The 22061-nt window shown below is 42.2% G+C and overlaps 1 protein-coding gene across 3 annotated transcripts in view; it reads right to left on the bottom strand.

Moving 5' to 3' along the window:
* septin9b (septin 9b) overlaps positions 1 to 22061 on the bottom strand; it is a gene marked incomplete at its 5' end in the record, with an annotated part of 109206 nt that overhangs the window by 12757 nt on the left and 74388 nt on the right. For all 3 annotated transcript variants that reach the window (XM_080721133.1, XM_080721132.1, XM_080721134.1), the window contains 4 exons: positions 7166 to 7303; positions 8010 to 8091; positions 8271 to 8399; positions 14847 to 15020. In XM_080721133.1, the coding sequence (XP_080577259.1) occupies positions 7166 to 7303; positions 8010 to 8091; positions 8271 to 8399; positions 14847 to 15020 (523 nt within the window). The remainder of the gene's footprint in view (positions 1 to 7165; positions 7304 to 8009; positions 8092 to 8270; positions 8400 to 14846; positions 15021 to 22061) is intronic.

Here is a 22061-nt window from a genome sequence, read left to right on the forward strand (position 1 = left end):
ACTGTACTGTACTGTACTGTACTACTGACTCACTCCATGAAGTACCTGCTCTATTTTCTCTCTCACTGCCCCTCTCTCTTTCCTCTCCCTAAACAGTGCTAGTTGGAATGTCCCTCATTCAACCTTTGCCCTCCATTTAGCACTGGTCCTGCCATGCCAGGCCAGGCAAGCCTGGTACAAACACCCACGGGCAGCAGGAGGAGAGAGGGATAAAAGAGATAGACAGATGGAGAATGGTTGATTGATAGCATTATCAATACAATTTGTATGCACTCTCTCCCTCCCTTTATGCTGATTTAGAATGGCTTCTGCTGTGTGCACATACAGTATGTGCATACATGCGTGTGTGTATGGGGGGTGTTTATGTCACACATGTAAACACATGTCAAGCGTGCGTGTCACGCACACATTAGTGACATGGTATTTGACTACATTTGACGTGAACAGATGCAACTACCATGTAAATCGAGGTGCATCTGAGTCATGCATCATACGCATGAGTGCACTGCACACACATGCCCAAATGTGTCATGTGTGTTCTTCTGCATGAACAACATACGTACATGTCATGTACACACAAACCATATGCATGCGAGCGTGCCACGCGTGCACGCACACACGTGCAGATAATGGTCCCCTGCGCGAAAAGGTTAAGGTCACGCGTTTTAAAACTGAAATGGCAGCCATGTATCTACAACAGGGGTTTTCAAAGTGGGTGACGGGGCACCCTGGGATGCCGCGAAGGCAGTCCAGGGGTGCCGCAAGATAATTTGATATTTGAATATTTGAAATTTATTTGGACGTGTATATATTTTTTGGACAAATGTATTTAGTATCATTTTAAACTTGAAGTACAAAGTTATTTTCAGTCAGTTCTAAACAAAATGGCTATTATCTTGCTTTCCTCGCAACATAATCGCTAAAATATGCTATAAATATAAGGTGCTGGGAGTGAAATTTAGGAATATAATAATGTAGGGGTGCCTCGGATGAAAAGAATATTTATAGGGGTGCCCCGAGCTAAAAGAGTTTGGGAACCCCTGATCTACAGATCTAAAAGCCTTCCTGGAATATTCTGTGAAAGCGCCACTGTGGTTCGTGTCACAGCTGCTAATTGGTAGAAAATGGCAGCCACTCAACAGACAGCACTCCCTTTCTGTATCTACAGCTTCGAGTGATACTAAAATTTTAACACTGTCTGGACAGATCCCTTGTTCTCATACTCTTCATCTTAACCAAGAGAACAACCTAGAAGTTAATAGTGCGGTTGACTTTGCCATTATCAAAAATGGAAAAAGCCTATGTTGAGCACTACTTATCTCAACCCCCCCCCCCCCCAAATAAATACGTCAAAACCTTCATGAATCAAATCAAAACAAAAAGCCACATACTATAAAACCTGATATCTGCACTGATATTAGCTGACATGGGCTACCAGTGTTACAGAATATTCAATGAAGTATATCAGCATCATTTCCCTGCCTGTTTGTTTGATGGTAGCCATATGGTGAACAAGCAGGGAGCTGTCCAGAAGCATGGCTTTGGCATTGTGTCTGTGTAATTGGTAACAGGCCCTTGTTTCAAACCTCAACCCAGGAGATGTTTGTGTGAGAAAATGAAAAGGGGTAGTGGGGTGGCTGAGGAGCACGAGAATAACGAGCTTTCGGCCTTTCAGAAGAACTATTCAAGAATTCACTCTCTCTTCTCTCTGTAGTGTGCAGTAGAAGACCATGAGCCAGTCTCAATTCAATGGGAAGATCAAATGTATGGCTGAGGAGCACAAGGACAAGGATTTACTGTAGCTGCTGTCAAACTGACTTTACTGTCTGTCTGCTTTTGTGTGCATGTCCCGCTGTGTGTGTGTGTGTGTGTGTGTGTGTGTGTGTGTGTGTGTGTGTGTGTGTGTGTGTGTGTGTGTGTGTGTGTGTGTGTGAGAGTGAGAGAGTTTGTCCAACTCTAATAATCCATCTTCTAAAGCACTGAGTGTCAGATCTTAACACCAGAGCTGTGGATTAAATGAGTCCACACAGCTCATATCCATGTCCTATATTGACATTGGAGTTGACTGGGTACTGTTAAGGAAAACATCACTTACTGTGTCACCCATGTACCGTAGGTATATACTGTATGCATGTGAATATGTATCTAGGAACGCTATATGTGTGTGTACCCTGTGTGTGGTAGGACGTTCCAACATATACTGTAACTGTAGCCTGCTTAGAGAGGGCACGTCAGGCTAAACGGAGGAGGGGGCTCATTGAGGAAAGCCCAACCCTTTGGCAGGGAGAGAGAGGGCAGAGAGGGGTTTGGACACAGGGCTTGGTCAAACTAATGAACGCAATAAACTACAGGGCTCTCCTCAAGACTATGCAACCCCCCCCACCCACCCACCATACAGATGCATTCACACAGCTTTTTCACCTCAGCCCCCCCACCACACACACACTATATATTTACATCACTTGTGGGGACATTACATAGACTTCCATTCATTGTTATGAAGTCCTGTGGCCTTACCCTAACCTCTATCCCCAAACCTAACCGTTGTGGGGACCTAATATTCGCGCGCACACACACACACACACACACACACACACACACACACACACACACACACACACACACACACACACACACACACACACACACACACACACACACACACACACACACACACACACACACACACACACACACACACACACACACACACACACACACACACACACACACACACACACACACACACACACACACACACACACACACACACACACAGAGAGCAGCTGCAGTGATATGAGATGATGATGAGGGGGTATGTCAAGCAGTGGGACATGCTCACACACACACACACTCCACCGCTCGTCCCCCGAATGCCCTGCAGAGGAATGCTGAAGTGGACAACTGTTGACTTACTGGTCCAAGGAAATATGACCCGATGCATACAAGTGCAAGGAGCCATTAGTTGCAGAGTGAGGAGTGAGTGTGAGCGTCTGTACATCTACTGTATATTCAGAACTCTCGAACTTCTATCCATAAGCATGCGTAGTTGCGTACGTGCGCAGACAAAGTACAACTTTGCTGTGTGTGTGTGTGTGTGTATGTGTGTAAGTCTATCCGTCTTGCCCTACAGTGCATGTAAGGACACAGCCCTCATCACTGATAAATGTGACAAATTACAGATTCATCTTGGAGAAAATGACCCTAATCACTCATGAGGCAGCAGCAGTGTGGTTTATATTATATAGGCATTAGGTAAGGGCGCCTGAGCAACATGAAAATGAGCTAAATCGCCTCCACCTGGGGGTGTTTATTTAGGCCTAGGATTATTGACTGCTTTAACTATTGAAAAATAGGAGATATACAAGCTCACAGCGCGAGTGCCGCGCTGCGAGCTTGTAGATCTGCTATTTTTGAAAAATCGTGAAAATTCGAATTTTGACCCGATTCTATACGTGTCTTTTGAATCCTTCTAAGGTTTTTCTATGTCAGCAATCTGGGTAGCCATCGTCAAAGAAAAGGTCCTTTTCACTCAACTGGAGCTCAGTTAAGTCTGTTCTTGAGAGACTACTATGTCAGTGGTTCTCAAACCTTTTCATGTGAAGGACCCCCAAAATGATATGTATTTGGCCACGGACCCCCATCACAAAATATTTAGTTCCAGGGACCACCCAGAAGCAAAATTTGAGTTACAAACGTTCGCTTTGAAAATACATAATATATTCAAAGATTTGCACATATTTTCACGACTTTTTCAAAAATAGCAGATCAACAAGCTCGCAGCACGGCACCTGTGAGCTTGTATATCTGCTATTTTTCAATAGTTAAAGCAGTCAATAATCCTAGGCCTAAATGGGTTAAACACAGACATGCACAATGTCCAGATAGAGTGCACAAGGGCACAAGCGCGTGTTGACAGACAATCCTCATTCCCCCTAAAGACTTTGTTATTTTGTTGTTATTCTAACAAATCTTGTGCAGACATTGTTGCATCTAATCTATTGATCTCATTCTCTTTTAGTATCCATTACAACTAAGGACTGAACTTTTCCATTATCTGCTAGGCCCTTCAATTCAGGCCAATTAAAATGCACCGTTAGCCAACTCCTGTCATATGGGACCAGACCAGAGACTTGTCAGTGGTCTATTCTGGTTTGCCAGCCCATGGTTAAACAAACGTTCCAATGGAATATTATCCAGTGTTCTATATGCCATTATTCCTGCAACCATGAAATGCATCTTGCATCTCTACTGGACAATTACATCTGTAATGTAGTGATAGTTGAGAGGGTACTGTTGATGTGAGGAGAGCAGTCAGTGTTGTTGGGGAAAGATAGGTTTCCAAGCAACAAATGACTAAACACTGGAAAAAGTTGAACTACAGCTGAACCAAAGCTAAAGCCACACCAATGCAACTATTTGCAACCATTATCCCAGGGGTCTTCAACAGGGGGTCCGGGACCCCTAGGAGGTCCTCAGAGTTACTACAGGGGGTCCTCCAAATCTTCCAATCCTTGTTATATTAACAACTTGAACCCAAGTGTCCATATTCTGACTGTAGTCAAAAACAGCAGATCTACGCTGCGAGGCGTTGATCTTGTAGATCGGCTATTTTCGGCAAAGAGGTTTGGTGTAGAGGGGGAAAAGAGCATTACAGAGTAAAAGGTCAAGTTTATTAGGTAATGACTGCTCAAGTGGTTAAATATCTGAAAACACAAATTGACATGAATCCAAAATACACTGACGATTGTGCTGTCAAACGATGAAACTATATGGAATCTCTGAAAAGGTTGTGGGGGTCCCTGCTTCTCTCAACTAAGGGGTCCTTGGCCTGATAACGTTGAAGATCCCTGCATTATCCCCATTATAGGAGTTGCATTGGTGTGGATTGGCCTTAAAACTGTTTTGTTGTAAGGAGTTGCATTGGTGCAGTCTGGCCGTCAAGCTATTTAGAACTATTTGTTCAAGCAACTTGCTACAAAAAAAACTATGCTGTGTTTCACAATCCGTTGCAAAGCTCTGAAGTGATAATGTAGGTTTTATGGTGGAATATTTTAAACCACTTAAAGCGGCAATCTATAACTTTCTTGGTGAATAAAACATTATTTTGACCAATCTGTATGGCAGAGCAAGGGTTCACCAACCTTTCAGGCTATGACTCCAAATGACTCATATTTTAACCCCCCACCCTGACAAGCACTTGGAATTGTAGGAGTTCAGGCATTACAAGTTTGATTCGGTTCCACAGATAAACATTGTGAAAATAGCCAAACAACAAGCTCACAACGCCTCATAGAGCTTGTGAGCTCGTCAAATATTCTTACGTAATATTAGAAAATTTGTCCAATCTGGTATTAAAAAGGTTTTAAAGGTAATTAAATTGTAATGTTACAAAAGTGCAGATAGCCTGTACACACTAACAATCATCTGGAGACTCCCACATTTATTTGGGGACCACACACTGGGTGTAGGAACCACTGTGGTAGAGTATGTTTACGCAATCTGATTAACAACACAATTTTCATAGTCTTCTATTGAGAAATGTATATACTGTGCATGAGTAGGACCACTACTGGTTGACAAGGGGTATGCATGAAAGTGAAATCGCAATGTATAATCTTCTAAACGAGCTGTCGCTTACAGCTCAACGAAAATAGGCTCAACAACGCCAGGTTGAAAGTGGTTAAATACATGTATGGCTATAGTGATTCACCCTTGGGAAGAGAGATACAGGAGATACGGTGATGCGTGTGTGCGTGCGTGCGTGCGTGCGTGCATGCGTGCGTGTGTGCAACGGTTGGTAGGGTCTATCATTAGACTGGGCAGTACACAACGTGGGTGTCGTTATTTCAATACTTGATCTATGCTGTATGTGCAAATTAGAATTGATTTGAACTACCTGTACCAGTAAGCACCTGCAAAATATAGTTAAACTACAAGTTGAATTAGGCGATTAAACTATGAACCATGAAATCATCATCCTTTTCACTATTAGAATACTGAAAAAATAAAAGGCATTTGTGCTCATACTGTACTTGTAACACCGCGTTCACCACGGCAATACCTCCTGTTCAGCGTAAGACCTAATATCTGCCTCTTACTGTACCTTGACTACACAATAGATCACTGTTCCCAGACCGAGTGTAGAGAAAGGGCAGCTGAAACCTGACTCTTAAAGCGATACCTCAGTGTCTCAGAGGACAGGATGGGTTCCACATGCGGTCCAAAGACAGCGTGAGAGGGGGATGGGGAAAAAAAATACAGAATCTACAGAGGGAAGTGGTTAACGAGCTCAAGACAGACAATGGGTCAGGGGAGATTCCCAGTTGACCTGTCTGTGGGAGAAACTGCAGGAATGATGTAAGCTGGGCACAAAATAAGAGAATAGAGAGAGGAGAGAGAGAGAGAAGAGGGAGAGAGAGAGAGAGAGAGAGAGAGAGAGAGAGAGAGAGAGAGAGAGAGAGAGAGAGAGAGAGAGAGAGAGAGAGAGAGAGAGAGAAACATGTGTGTCTGTGTATCTACAGTACACAACTTTCTGTATGGATTTACCCCAGGATTATGTCAACATGTTTTCCAAACATGTTTTCCATTAATCCAAGGATCTTCAACAGGGGGCCCGGGACCCAGAGTTACTACAGGGGGTCCTCCAAATCTTTGTGCTATAGAAAGAAAAAAAATGTATCTCCTTTTTAGCCAGATTCTTCACCAGACTCTGAGAACTTTAGCCAAAAATAGCAGATCTACAAGCTGAGCTTGTAGATCTCCTATTTTCGGCAAAGAGGTTTGGTGTAGAGGGGAGAATTATTGCCAGTTCAAGTGGTTAAATATCTGAAAACACAAATTGACATGAATCCAAAATACACTGATGATTGTGCTTTCAAACAATGAAATGACATGGAATCTATGACAGGGTTGTTGTGGGGGTCCCTGCTTCATCTCTCTCTCAACTAAGGGGTCCTTGGCCTGAAGATGTTGAAGACCCCTGCATTCCTCTGTTTTACAGTACATGAGCATGTGTGTGTGTGTGTGTGTGTGTGTGTGTGTGTGTGTGTGTGTGTGTGTGTGTGTGTGTGTGTGTGTGTGTGTGTGTGTGTGTGTGTGTGTGTGTGTGTGTGTGTGTGTGTGTGTGTGTGTGTGTGTGTGTGCTGTACGCGTGCTAACCCACCAGTGTCCAGTAGGTGGTATAAAATATATGCAGCAGTGAACCCTGGAATCTGGGATCCTCTTCTTCCTGTTGATGTTGATCTCCTCCTGAAGGTACTCCTCATACTGGTCATTGATGAACTTCATGATTGGCTTCCAGCTGCCAGACAGAGGACACATGGGGGAAAGGTTATTCACTAATAACATATGGGCACTCGTTTTTCATTGATTTATTAATTTATTGAATGAACAGTACGTAGGTACAACACATTTGGGCTCTAAAAGGATACAGTAACACACAAAAACAATGTCCTGGGCACTTGTTTCCATTGTGGTCCTATGTATTCTATAAAAATGTCCAGTACAAAGCAACAAAACAAACAATAAAAATAGACGTTATTTATTAATCTGCTTGGAAATTATTGTTGCACCATAAAGCATACAGGACATTTTGGGCTAGTAACCTAAACTAAAACCCCATTCATTTTTCATTCCATCATACGTTGGAGTAAGGGGATGGGCAGTGCTGTGAATTTACACAAGATTGTAATTATCTTGTCAAAATCCATCATTTTGCTGAAAAGAATTGGGGAGCCATTTTAATCCTTTTACTGTAGCTGAAATTGGAGTACCGGTAGTTTTTCCCATTTTCTTCCAAAAAGTACAAAACTGCACCAAGGTCTAAAAACCAAAGAAGTATTTGTTTTGTTGACCTTTAAAGTATGTGCGTGCGAACACACACACAATTATTAGCATTGTGTAGAATAAATAATGGGACCAATTCTGTAACCAATTCATACAAAATATTCGGCATGAGTAACTAAATGATAAATATCAGCTGGGTCAAGACATTTATTATAACTCACCAGTTCTCATTGTTGATCTGGTCCCCAAAGCCGGGAGTATCGATAACTCTTAGCTTCATTCGTACACCTTTCTCTTCAATGTCTAGACAGAAAGAAATGGACAGAACAAACTATTTATTTAACTATTAGTTCTTACGGGCCGACACATCTAAAAGTGTGTTCATATTTACAGAAGATAATTTTTTTATATTGTTAATTTAACGTAAAAATAATAAAATTATCACTGAGGATTTCATTGTGTGAATATGCATTGAGACCAACCGTGACTGATGGATTTGATCTCGATGGTCTTTGGAATCCTCTCCTCAGCATCCGTTTGCATCGACTTCCGGCTCACTTTGGACTTGAATAGGGTGTTCACCAGAGTTGACTTCCCCAGGCCACTTTGACCTGCTCAGGAACAAACACAAACAAACACAGACACACACAGAACAGTTAAAAGACAAGAATCTGTTGGTTTTAACCTTACAAAGTCAGAACAAGCTATGCTTTTTTACAATTGCAATTTTATTTATACAGTATTATTCATTTACTGTACACACGTATTAACACACTTCACAACCAGTGAGATCACATACTAGGTTCTAATGCAGTGGTTCTCATATTTTAATTAGCGGAGCCCCCCCTTCTCACATCTGACAAAAGTTGAGATACCACACACATGCTTGCATGCACACACACACAAATTGTGTTTTTCAGACATATTAACCATGTAATCCCTACAGTATGTACTTCTCGTATGATGTACTCGCACTACTCTATATTTTTTAATAAAAAAAGAAAATCTATAAATGTGACAATAATGACATGCCCAAAATAGGGATGCCACGTTGAATGTGGTGAATGCAACATTACTGTACAATGTTGTTAAGGCATCTTTCCCCAGCGCCGATTGGGGCGCGATTCCTGTGTAGGAAAGCGGCTCCTGCCGACGAGCTGCCATCGGCACCTTGTCGGCAAGAGATGATTGCCATCGATGGCGCAGTCGGAATCCGTTCATTTGCTGTCCTAGTTGGCCATCGGTAAAGATGAGGAGGTAAATACTCCACTGTAGAAGACCTGGCAACACTGCCAGGCCAGCGTTGCAGGCTACCCAGGTGTCATCTGAAAGCAATGTTCCATCGTCCGACTTTTAAATGCCAAGTTTGCCAACTAATGCCAGCAGACTACAACACAGACTAGCAGTTTGAAGCCGTTGAAATTAGTCTGTTTGGTGGAGAGTCACCTTAATGGATTTAGGTCCTAATGGATTTGTGTGTGTGAGATATGACAACAAATGTGGAGGTCAAATTAGCCTGCTATGGGAAGCCACAAAGGGCAGATGTACAGACCACACACAAATCTGCTCGCGCCCACACACAGACACACCTTCCAGGCTTCCATGCCTCTTTGTTTGGCTCGTCTCCGTTCTGTACCATTCCTCCACTCCAGCCCCAAATGACTGCCCTCCCCTCCCCCATCTCCCTGTCCCCTGTGGCTATCCATCAGCTGTTCTGACAGGGAGCATGTGGAGCTGTGCCAAGCTGCCAGCCTCATTATGCCACCCAGGGCTGCCCTTCATCTCTGTCACACACACAAAGTTTTTCAATCTCTCTCCCACACACACAGCCAGGCTGCCCTCTGCCCAAGCAGTGTGGTGGAGGTCAGAAGGTCAGCTGGCCAGGGGCAGGGATTAAGCTAATGCACGTGATGGAGCACAAGGCCACAAGGGACCTTTCACAGCTGCTCGGAACTTTCACATAATATGTGAATGTTGTCAGGACTTGGCTGTGTGACAGTCTCCTCTGTCTGAGGAAGACAAACATGTGTCCTGAAACATGCTTTTCATAGCCAAAAAAAAAAAAAAAGTTTCATTTGAAAAGGCAGTGCCACGATATTTATAATTTTGCTATGGAGAAAAATCTATGGAGTCAACATTACTCATCTATACTACCCGGTGTGGTTAAAGTGTGCAAGGATGTCTGTCTGTGTCATGGTGTTTTTCTTTCTGCAAGATTCTCTGGCAAACGGGCAAATATAAACAGATTGAACACCTGGGGTCAGTTGCACCACCAGAACGTAAGTTCTGCCCTAAGTTAGGGAGTAAAGTCCTTACTAGAGGCTTAGTAACTACTAGTTAGTTTGTAACTAAGTGAGTTACTAACAGGTGTTGCACCACGACTTGTTAAGGCATAACGTATAACTAGTAATGCGTAGACTGTTCCTAAAGTAATGTACAGTCGCATAAAATGACGTCATAGCCCCCGAATCCAATGAAAGTGAACTGTTTCTAGTAAGGAAATAAAGCTTGTATCGTCTTTTGTCAACAGAGACCTCCGTCTCTCCACTGGCATGTGCAGTACAGTACACAAGTCACTGATATGCGCGCACAGGGCGAGCGCATCCCTGCGCAGCGCACTGCCCTGCAAACGGATTGTATCCCCCGTTGTGAAGTAACGCAGAGCAACGCATATTAGGAGACACAGGGGAGAGTGCACCGTTCAATTTGCTGTTGTGCTGTATGCAGCAGTGGTTGAAAACTAAAGTACTCAAATGAATTAAAAAAGTATCAATCCTGCAATATAGAAATACTCTATTAATAGCAGACACATCGTGAGCTTGTAGATCGGCTATTTTCAAACGGCCAAAATATATATAGGGCTTAAAGTATGTTTTAAACAGATGGGTCGTTTCATTGTTGAATTAATTAAATAGCCAATATAATGCTGTCTGCCACGTTAGTAGTGAAGTAGCTCTACTCCCATAGAGATAGGTTACTTAGTAAAGACTTTAGTGCTGCCCAAGGGGTGGTGTAAATATTTAGTTGTTACTTAGAGATACGTAAGAACTAATTTGTGTGGTGCAACACCTGACATTTTAGTAATGCGTAAGTCTTGACTTAGAAGCCATTTATGTTACAACTAGGCTACGTTATAACTTAGTAACAGCTGGTGCAACCCCGCCCTGGTGTATAAAGGTGACTCAAAATAATGTGTGACATGACCATTGTGAATGCACGTCCAAGGTCTTTTCACACAGGGAGAGATTGACATGTCTAGTAATTCATTTTCAATGTGAGCCAAGTAGGGAGGCGGAGGAATCCCATGAAACGTGAGCATTCAAGCTCATCTTATGCACATGCCCTCCTGCCGCCAGAGACGAATTGTGTTTGAATGTAAGTTGAAAAGGCCTTTTGCGATGAAGGCTGCAGATTCAATCAGTGTTTTCTGGGGAAGCTTTCAAAAGGGTCTAGTGGGAAAATGTTAATTAACAATACTACCGTTTGAACCAATATGTGCATCAGTAGTAAGAACACATAGTTTTTAGAAGTCTGCATCTGCTCCCAGAATCACAGTTACAGTACAGCTTAATGCAATTAATCGCTATTGGACAAAATTTCAACTTGAGACTGCAAGTGAGCGTCCCGACCTGGAACTATGGGTGAATTGCTGTGTGCGTCCACAAATACAGATTTTTAACACGCAGTACAGAGTACAGTAAAAAAACACCTTCAATTGTTTGATTTTGACTATTTTGATTGAGTTTAATTATCATGCTAAACAGGGATAACTGCTACAAACTAGTCATGTCTGTCAACTTAAGACCTTAAATTAAGACTAATTTAAGGATCAATGAACTATACATTTATATAAACACCATCATTTTTGTCGAGTGTCACAGATTTCCTGCCAAAGTCGGCTATGCATTAGCTAGTCAACAGTGCAAGATCGAAGGGCCGACTGATTTCAGCCCAGGCCCCAGACTATTAAATTAAAAGATCTGTTGACAGAATAACAGATTACATTATGAAATGTCCAGTAAATGCATTCACTCTTCTTTTTTATGATCCACTCAGAGTGAGTGAGTGTGTGTGTGTGTGTGTGTGTGTGTGTGTGTGTGTGTGTGTGTGTGTGTGTGTGTGTGTGTGTGTGTGTGTGTGTGTGTGTGTGTGTGTGTGTGTGTGTGTGTGTGTGTGTGTGTGTGTGTGTGTCACATACCCGACTCTAGTCTATGCATGAATGTCGTTGCACAACATAGCATTAGCATATCGTCACTGTCGGGCAGAAACCTCGTATCTCCAAGTTTCAAATTTGTACGTTTTATCACCAAGTAAAGCCCTGCTTCATCATACAAGGCTGTCGCACAAAAGTAGTGAAAACAGCCGATCTACAAGCAGACAACGCCTCGTGGTGCGAGGCGTTGTGTGCTTGTAGATCGGCTATTTTCACTAGTTTAGTTCATTTTTAAAATGATATACAAAACGAACGGTCTTGGACATACAAGGTTTACCACCCGACAACGACGATATCATTGTACCATCATCTTCACCATAAAGGCCCCACCTGTCTTCCAGGTGTTTCAGCAATACAAGTGGTCACATGTTAATACAAAGTTCTACGCTACAGTTTACAAACGGCAAAAGTGACTGACATTTAGCTGCTGCACAGCACCGTTTCATGTAGAGACCCATTATTTAAGCATTTGAGCCACGGAACACCGTTTGATGAGATTTAGCCTCTCAGACCCAAAACTTGAATAAAAAGTCCCCAAAAAGTTGAAGATCTCTAAGGGTCCATTTGGTTACAAACTCTCGCTAGGGACCACTGGTTGAAAACCACTGTAGGCCTACTTCACTATAAACATTCACAAAAGAAATACTGCACCGTCAGCCCTCTCTGGAAAAAGAGTCTCTCCGTACACACGCTCACATCCTTCGTTTCACAACAAACTCGCCTTTTAACCTAGATCCATAAATCAAGACTCTTGTGCCGTACGATGCCAGCCATTATGTAACGAACTCTGGTTTGTCAAGCCGTGGAATCTCTCTTTTAGAGTCGTGCTGACATGCCATCTACCGTAGCTGTGTGTACCAAACACTGTCCCGCAGGGCAATGAAATCAAACTGACTGCATTCTACAGTACCACTAACTACCACCATGGTACCGTGACCCATCAAACATAAACACAGAGGCTTGGTGTCTAATGGAGATGTTGCTAGGGTCTTTCAACAGGCCTTGTTGGAGTGAATTCCATCGCAGTGTGTGGCAAAAGAACTTGGTCGCTCAGTAGGTTTGACTTGATGTCACTCAGGGACCTGAAGAGAGTACTGTATAGCGTGTGTATTTGTGCAGATTCTGAGCATTGTGTGTGTGCGTGGACGTGCATGCTTGAATTGGCATGCAGACTTGGGTGGTGGCACTAATAATTGCCAGTGTCCTCATGCGGTCTTATCAAGTGCAAGTCTGGGAAGAGTGCGTGTCAAAGCTCCTCAGCCTATTAGCCTGATGCCTGTGTGTGTGTGTGTGTGTGTGTGTGTGTGTGTGTGTGTGTGTGTGTGTGTGTGTGTGTGTGTGTGTGTGTGTGTGTGTGTGTGTGTGTGTGTGTGTGTGTGTGTGTGTGTGTGTGTGTGTGTGTGTGTGTGTTCGTTCACTGGATACACACCCATGACTTACTGTATATTTTACTTAAATGAGATAAGCCATTGCAAGTGTTTTTATATGGCATGACTCCAGCAGTCAGTCTATCTACAGTGCATGTGTGTGCGCGTGCGTGCACATCTTACACACTGCCAAACCTACACGCTTGGTGCCAGGATTAAAATTGACTAATGTCTTCAATTGCCACCACTTTCTTACTTTTTAATGTGCACGATGGTGCATGGGTCATGCACGGATAATGCACCACACGTTTGCACGCCATACAGAGCTTTCAAACAAAAACAATCTGCTTGGAAATCCGTTCAGACATTCATGAGATAGAGGCTATAGTGTTTTCTTCAAATGTAAACAAACATGCCTGCCATGTTTGAAAGACAGAGTAGTACTAGGAGTCAAGCATGAAGCATTTCAACGATCGCGATCATGCCGAAACCGGGAAGTAGGGAGCGCAAAAAATAAATAAAAAATGTTGTTTGGCACAGGGGCACATACGGCCAAAACTCGGGAAACTCCAAGTGTGTTAACACCGCCTTTCACTGCCAAACTTAAAGTAGGACACAGAACTACAGTGTACTGTACACCCCAATGGAAATAAGCCATAGTGATTTCTTGGGTTTCAAATTCTCTTAACAGACCTTGTATTGAACTGTACTTTCCTGTGCTTGTTTTTTGCAAACTGTTAATAAAGTATTCAATCAATCAAATCAATGACTGTCAAGTTTTACATTTTCACATGTTAGTGTAGAAGAGTATATTTGTCTATGGACTTTTTTCAAACTTTCTTGATGGGCCAGTTTATTGAGCAATTTTATTTCCTGATGCACTGTTTGCTAAAGTCAAAACAAACAGAATACTAGCACTCAGGGATCAATAGACTTATTTTTATTAATGGCAACAACTAATGGCTTTTAGCTGAAGCACTTTCGTTGTTGCCCTCAATAAATAGAAGACTATTGATCCTTGAGTGCTGGCTTTCCATTTGTTTTGATACTCGTCACAACCGTGCACCCGATACGGTTTCAAGATTCAGAGCTTTTCACCAGTGCTTGCAAATATGCCTTGCAACGCAAAGTTATAGGATATACTGTATGTGCATGTGTCTACAGTTTTAGCTCAAGACCCAAAAGAGAAATTAGAAGTTTGCCCGGGAAAACAGCAGATCTACAACAAATGTTTACTTCTTAAACATTTGTTTTGTAATTTATGGAATTTCTTAGATTTCTTCATGAAATTACTGAAACACTGAATTGTGTTTAATTCATGATTTCTTTTAATTTTTTTGTTTTTTGAAAATGTTTTGAAATAATAATTAAAAACTAAAATGTAAGAAACAAAAAAATTAAAGGACACATAAAAATGTGTACGCGACCCACAAATGGGCCCCGACCCAGTGTTTGGGGAACCAGTGTGTCTAACTCACCCACAACCATGATGTTGAGCTCAAAGCCCTGCTTCATGGCCTTCCTCCTCATCTGCTCCAGGATGGCATCGATGCCCACATAGCTGAAGTCCGTGCCCCCTTTACCCTGCGGGTGGGGGTGGAGGGGCTTCACTGACTCTGACATGTTGCTGTGGCTCGGATTGACCTCTGACCCTGCGACAGAAGAAACAAGAGACGTCCAACATTTTTATTTGAGTTTAAAAAATAAAAGATTTGTCCCTGGCTTGCATCTAATGATTAGATTTAGTCAACCACACACAGATCAATGTAAAACATTTAATACATTATACATTATGTTTTGTTGTTGTTGAAAGCAGCAATTTACAACAGCCATGACATGAAGAACAGTAATTAATTTACATGTCGTAGTGCAATGTAAAAGCACAAACACACAGGGACGTGCAGAGAATGTTAGAGAGGCAGGAGCTGACATTTCTAAAAGGGCCCTTTTGGTGAAAATATTGAAAATAGCAGACCTCCAAGCTCACAACGCATTGTGAGCTTGGAGGTCGGCAATTTTCGATGCTTGGTTTCTACGCAGAGAGGACAATTCTTTCAACATAAGATGCTGCGTTCAAGTTCAGGAGAATTTGGACATGGCAATTCTCTTGAATGCTGCCTTCAGCTATGGCCCCCTTTGATGTCTATGTGTGCACGTGCCTGCAAACACATCTGCGCCATACAGACAGACGTGTTAAACGTAGAGATTTGAGATAATGATCTTGCTAGCTCATTTGCATCTCTGAAACCAGACACCCCAGACTACAAAATGGCATTTAATGAGAATCTGTCTTTATTGCAAGACAGCATGGAACCGTCAAAACTCTTTGGTGTCAGGAAGAAACCACCTCATGCCAGCAAGGAAATACTTGTGTGTGTGTGTGTAAACATACACATTAGTGACATTACACACACGTGTGCACACGCAGACACACACGCACACCCCAATCAGTCCATACATGGAACTCAAGTTTCCAGGCCCAGCCCGGCTCAGAGACACCCCACAACGCACTAAAACTAACCTATAAATCACACAGGAAAGTGAACACATCCGTTCCCCAACCTCACATAAATTCTAACCTGCATCCATCTCGTCACGGCTGCAGCGTGTCCCACAACGGGGCATTGAAACATGTTAGCACGTTACAGATGTGCGCTCCAAAACATGTGGACATACGATTCAGTGATTCACCATAATTGGAAAACCACAAACCTGAAGTGGACGTGCACAGCTGCAGTCGAGTTTGAAGATGAGACCTCACACCACACTCAGAAACGTGTTGGTACGAGAAACATGTCGAAACAGTTTAGTAGTGTTTAAAACTTTTAACATGACAGTTTATAGTCACCGTTTACAAATGATGTCTTACCTCAGTTGAGAGCTGGCTTTACACAAAAAAAAAGACGGTTAAATGTTTATTAAAAAAACAGAAACGTGTCACACAAGGACGGAGGACAAGCACACTGAAAACAGCACCCCGCTCAACTGCCTGTCAGTTAGGTGCTAATGCGTAGTTGAAGACTCACATGAGCCTGTTCTCTTTCTCTCTTTCCCTCTCTCTCTCACACACGCTCACACACAGCTCTTGCTGTAGGGGGAGACAGTGTTTCCGTCCCTGGCATAATGGTATCAACTGCACAGTGAGCTGTTCTAGCAAACAGACACTCTAAACCACAGGCAAATATAAACTAACCTTGTCGTCTGCCTGCCTGCTGCTTGTGTGTGTGTACATATAGTCAGGGGATATCTTCAGAAATAGTGTCAAATCCTGGAAAAATTCCTTACCAAAAAATTTCTTCACCAATGTGTTTGTAAAGGTGTCTAGTAACACATCTCACAAATAATGAAATTTCAGTTTCTCTAGGAGAATCCTTGACAGCTGTGAATCGGAATTTAGATATTTTATGACTTTTATCTATTGATTATCACGCCATGGAGACTTGAGTTCAATAATATATATATTTTTTGGGGGGATGGGAAACTACTCCTTCAAGTCAAGACGGTGAAACCGCTGCCAACGTCTCTGAATTTCCTGTTTGAACCCCATCCTTCTCCTATAGAGACATGTATAACTACCACATACAGAAAGCTAGAGAGGGAGACACAGTCAGACAGAGAGAGATACAGATGGACTATGAAGGACAGTGTTGCTAACATGGTGTTTTGCTAGCATGCGTCTATGCTACTGTATGAGTTGAATTAAGAAATTGTTAACAAAATCAATAGAGCACACCCACATCCAAAATGTCAGTAATTTTCTTTGCAGGTAAAATAATTACTTTAGCAGCTACACTCCTGGTTATTCTTAAGTAGGAAACTTCCCATAAGAATTGACCACGACACCCCACCCCAAGGCTCTAGGTCACTTTGTCATGGGAACATTTCTACTAATAACCATACACTGTAGACCTCCACCCACTGAGGGAGCTGTAATTTCAGGGCCCGAACGGGACCTGTCTTTAGCACCTTCCTAGCTCACACATCACACATCACAGGAGTTGGGTGTGACATGAGATCAAATGGGGAATACCCTGGCTGGTACATGTTGCAAATTATGATAAACATCATTTTATAATTTTTTATGTAAAGGAAACTATGCTCTTTTTAATTTTAACACCTCCTGCACACAAACATACCACCGAGGGCCATGTATTTTGAATAGGGATGTGCAGATACTGTAGGATAGTCAGTATCGGAATTTAGCGGTCCAAATAAACACTGGCCCAGATAGACAAAATAAGGTTTACAAATTAACTCATTGACTGCCAAGGCACGAGTTTCACGAGTTATTACAGTACTCCCAGGCTGCCACAGCCCGAGTTTCCCGAGTTGGAAGCCATTTTGAAAAAAATTTTTTTTTTTTTTTTTTTTTCAAAATCTTTTTTTATAAAAAAAATTCTAAAAATGCCTCAAATGTATTAGGCATGATCGCAATTGCGAAATTGCATGTTTAGCCCCATAACAAACACATCTTTCAAAATGTCAAAAATGGCTGTTTTGTCTGACTTTGAAGGCTTGTATCTCATGAATGCCTGAACGGATTTCCAAGCGGATTTTTTTGTTTGAAAGCTGTTAAAAAGTACTACACATATGGTGCATGATCTAGGCATGGGCGTGCACGATCCGTGCACTAGAAATTGATCCGTGCACTAGAAATTTAGGAAGGTGGCAGTGTTTGTTTTGTCTGACTTTGAAGGCTTCTATCTCATGAATGCCTGAACGGATTTCCAAGCGGATTTTTTTGTTTGAAAGCTGTTAAAAAGTACTACACATATGGTGCATATATGGTGCATGGGCGTGCACGATCCGTGCACTAAAAATTGATCCGTGCACTAGAAATCTAGGAACGTGGCATCCTGGTACTTGGCGGCCATCTTGAAAAGGGCATTCAATGAGTTAATTTAATATGATCCATAGACAAATCAATCCTGAAACGTTAGTAGGTGTACCACAAGGTAACCAGTAGAGTCGCCGGAAAGAATCTTGCAGAGATTTTTATTCTTGTATTTGTTTGACTGAGAATAAGGTTAGAAATAACTTTAGGATTACACATATCTTTCTGAGGTTAAGATTAGGACTAGGGTAAGGTTTTGGCACCGTTTTACTGAGGATAACGTTAGGAACAAGGTTAGGTTTAACCGTTTAGGCATAGTTTACAGAGGTATATAAGGATATTAATGATCTCAATGGAAAATATAACAGTTTCCTTTTAGTTGACATTGTATCAGTGAAATGTACTGTCATGAAACTGTACCTTTTCATATCCAAAACTTCTAATAATCACCTCAATCAATCAATCAAAAGGTATAAACCGTCAGCCCAGGCGAGTTTCTTTCCGGCGACTCTTCTGGTATTCGACTACCACAAACGCTCTAGTACTACAACTGTAACTGTACACATACCTCAAGGCATAATGGCCACCTCTCTCAGTAGATGAATGAGCTTTAACATGTGAACTCAATGCCCTTTACTTCTCCACAGAGCCAGACAATGGGACTATAAATGAGGAGGAGGTGGACCCCACCTCCACCGGGTGCCTGCAGAAGATTCTCAGAGTTTCAGTTCCCAGGCACAGATGCTGATGGTGATTAATTACAACAGTGACACCACATGTGGCTTGGCAAAAAAATCAAAAAATCAAAGTCTCAGCCGCAGCTACGAAATGTTCCTAAGCGCCCAAGGGCCCACCTTGTCCATCACCCAAGTCCTGGCTTTTGTTTTTGCAATAAATCTGTTGAGTGTAGAGGTTGAAGCCATGATATTAAACGCCATCCATCCGTTGGCACGTTTGCCATGCATGTGAGTGTGAATGAACATCCAAGCACTTGGTAGACACGTATCCCTATTGCTAAAAACCCAGAATCGAGTCAACACCTTTTTATTGGAGCACTGAGCTCAGTGAGCAGCGTCTCAAAAGAGACAATTCAGATTAGCTCTAATGGAAAACAGAGGATCTGCAGCAAAGCTGCCACCTGCATGGTGCTACTGTCATGCCAGCTCTGGGCCATCTGCTGGTTTACGTTTCTGCTAAGAATAGAAATACTCAACACAGACAGATACAGAGCAGTAGGCACAAACACAATGGCATAGGAACTTCAGGCAATAAAATCACACACACACACACACACACACACACACACACACACACACACACACACACACACACACACACACACACACACACACACACACACACACACACACACACACACACACACACACACACACACACACACACACACACACACACACACACACACACACGGCTACAATGTTCACCAGACATAGCCTTCCAAGCCTGAGAACCACTGTTACCATTTTCGATTGACCCGACTAAAACATAACTGTCGTTACTGCTTACATCAACAATAACCAGTGATAATTCCCTCCTCACCCTGTGTGAGCTGGCCGTGCCCCATCCTCCACAGCTGCTTTTGTTCACAGTTAATTTATGAGCCTTGTGTACTTCAACGGCAGCGCTGGCATTTGCAACCACTGCAGAATCTGGAGTGTCCCGATCTTTATGAGTCAGACATTAAGTCAAGCGTTACACTGTTCCACAAAAGAAGCACTAATAACCTTTGCAAACTACATTTCTGGATGAGCAAGCTCATTAGATATGAACAGGGCTGTATGACTCGGACCATGATTCAAGCGTTTCTGAAAAAGAAAAAGCCCCAAACAGTGGAAACTGAAATGTTTTGGAGATGCTCAAATCTAGAGAGACAAATGCAAATATCAAAATGAAGCAATGTAGCAGAATTGTGAGTTGAATCTATAATCCAAGAATTGGGCCAACAGGCAGATGGAATGCAAGTTCATTCAAAGGAAATAAAGAGAATTTGACCTGTGCAGAGGAGTGAGCAGGTGCCTCGCTGTACCCCGAGTGAACCTCACATTGCAAACATTACAATATTTGGCCTGCCTCTCACCTTACTTCATCAACACAAACTAACCAATCAAAATAGAATGGCTAAATCACAAACAGCTGCTATGGTGACTGAGGTTTCATTCAAATACATAAAGTATGAGGTACTGAGAAATTCTGTCATGGAAACAGTGAATTACTAACAGATTTTAGATTTCCGTCGAATAGATGTAGAATGGATTCAGACCAGCATCTGCATGACAGGGTCCCTGTCATGCAGATGCTGGTCTGAATTATCTTCTTCCCAATGAAGTAGGTACTGTGTACACTACAGTCCAAATGGACATAATCCGCATTGTATCAACAACATTTGTATTAATAGTTGCAAAAACATTGCCATACAGTCAATACTGTAAATGTGGTTCTAGTCTGAACTTGAGAAGAGTAGTGGCTCGAAAGGTCACTCACTCAGGTGTGAAAATATTGTATTGTTCTTTGGTCAAAATTACATCAGATGCACTGCGACGCGTCAGCTTAGCTGACAACACTGTAGACTGTAGAGCTCAAGACCCTGATGTTAGATAGAGTGTGGAGGGCAGCGATCCAGTAATCCCAAGTTGGTGTTGGCTAGACCACACTCTTGCATTGATCATAATGGAGTCTAGCAGAATATAATAATAGGATTGCTTTTATTCTGCCAAGACACCCAATATATTAAATGCTGTCTACGACAGTTGTACTCATAAATTAAATTCATCCACAGAGACAGAAAGAAAATGGGTGTTTTTCCACCAGTATTTGAAAAAAAAATGCACACTGCAAGACATTTGGTTTCCTGTTTGTCAGGTACTTGTGCAGGAAGCAGTGACAGATTGTCTATCACCTAAACTGTGCTCTCTATTCTGAGGAGCTAAAGTATACTCTTAGGTATTATCCTGTGCTTGCCTTGTGTACCAATACAATTTATGTCAATGGAGACAAACATAAACATAAAACTGCCTGGCCAGTGGCCACATGTTTTGAATATACTTTTTTTTTGCATTGATACAGTAGACATCAGTTTGAATTTAGTGGGTTTATGTGGGTTTCACTTTTTGACATAATTTATGTTTGTGACAAAATCACATGGATTATGCCTTCTAATGAATTATAGAACCGTGCAAAACGACAAAAATGTACATCATTATAAAGCTTTCTCACACTAGGGCTGTCAGAAACCAATAATAATAAATAACAGATCCTTTCCAGCATGCCTCCCACATCCCACACAGTGGGACCTCAGTGACATATCCCATTTCCCAAACTACAATCACTTTAACCTAAACCCAGCACATCCATAAACATACTTAGTCTCCAACGCATCCCGACCCCAAATTTCATATTCGATTCATGAAATCTAAAACTGCGTTATGTGAAACAAGGCTTTCGTTGTTTGCTCAAGCTGAAAGCTGCTTCTTTTGTTGTCAAAGTTTACGCCGGCTGCACTGTAACGTTTGACAGAGCCTTCGTTTAAAACGGATCCTAAAAAACCAAAGAAACTCCATAACCTTCCATCAGCAATCTCAATTTGACCGCCATTTAGCTCTGCTTTGAATTAGATGAAAAAAAAGGAGGGTTTTGCATGTCATAGTTTTTAGTCCAACCCAGATCCTGACAGCACAAGAATGGAGAATATACCACAAATGGAAAAGAAAACAAGAGTGAAGAAGCTATACCGACAAAGAGAGGGGAAAAAAGAAAGACAGAGGGAGGACAAAGAGAGAGCGAGAGAGAGGAGGCAGAAAGATAGATCAACACCATTATTCATGTCATGCACAACGTGTAA

The sequence above is a fragment of the Nannobrachium achirus genome, assembly GCF_963921795.1.
Source record: "Nannobrachium achirus genome assembly, chromosome: 3".
Classification (NCBI taxonomy): domain Eukaryota; kingdom Metazoa; phylum Chordata; class Actinopteri; order Myctophiformes; family Myctophidae; genus Nannobrachium; species Nannobrachium achirus.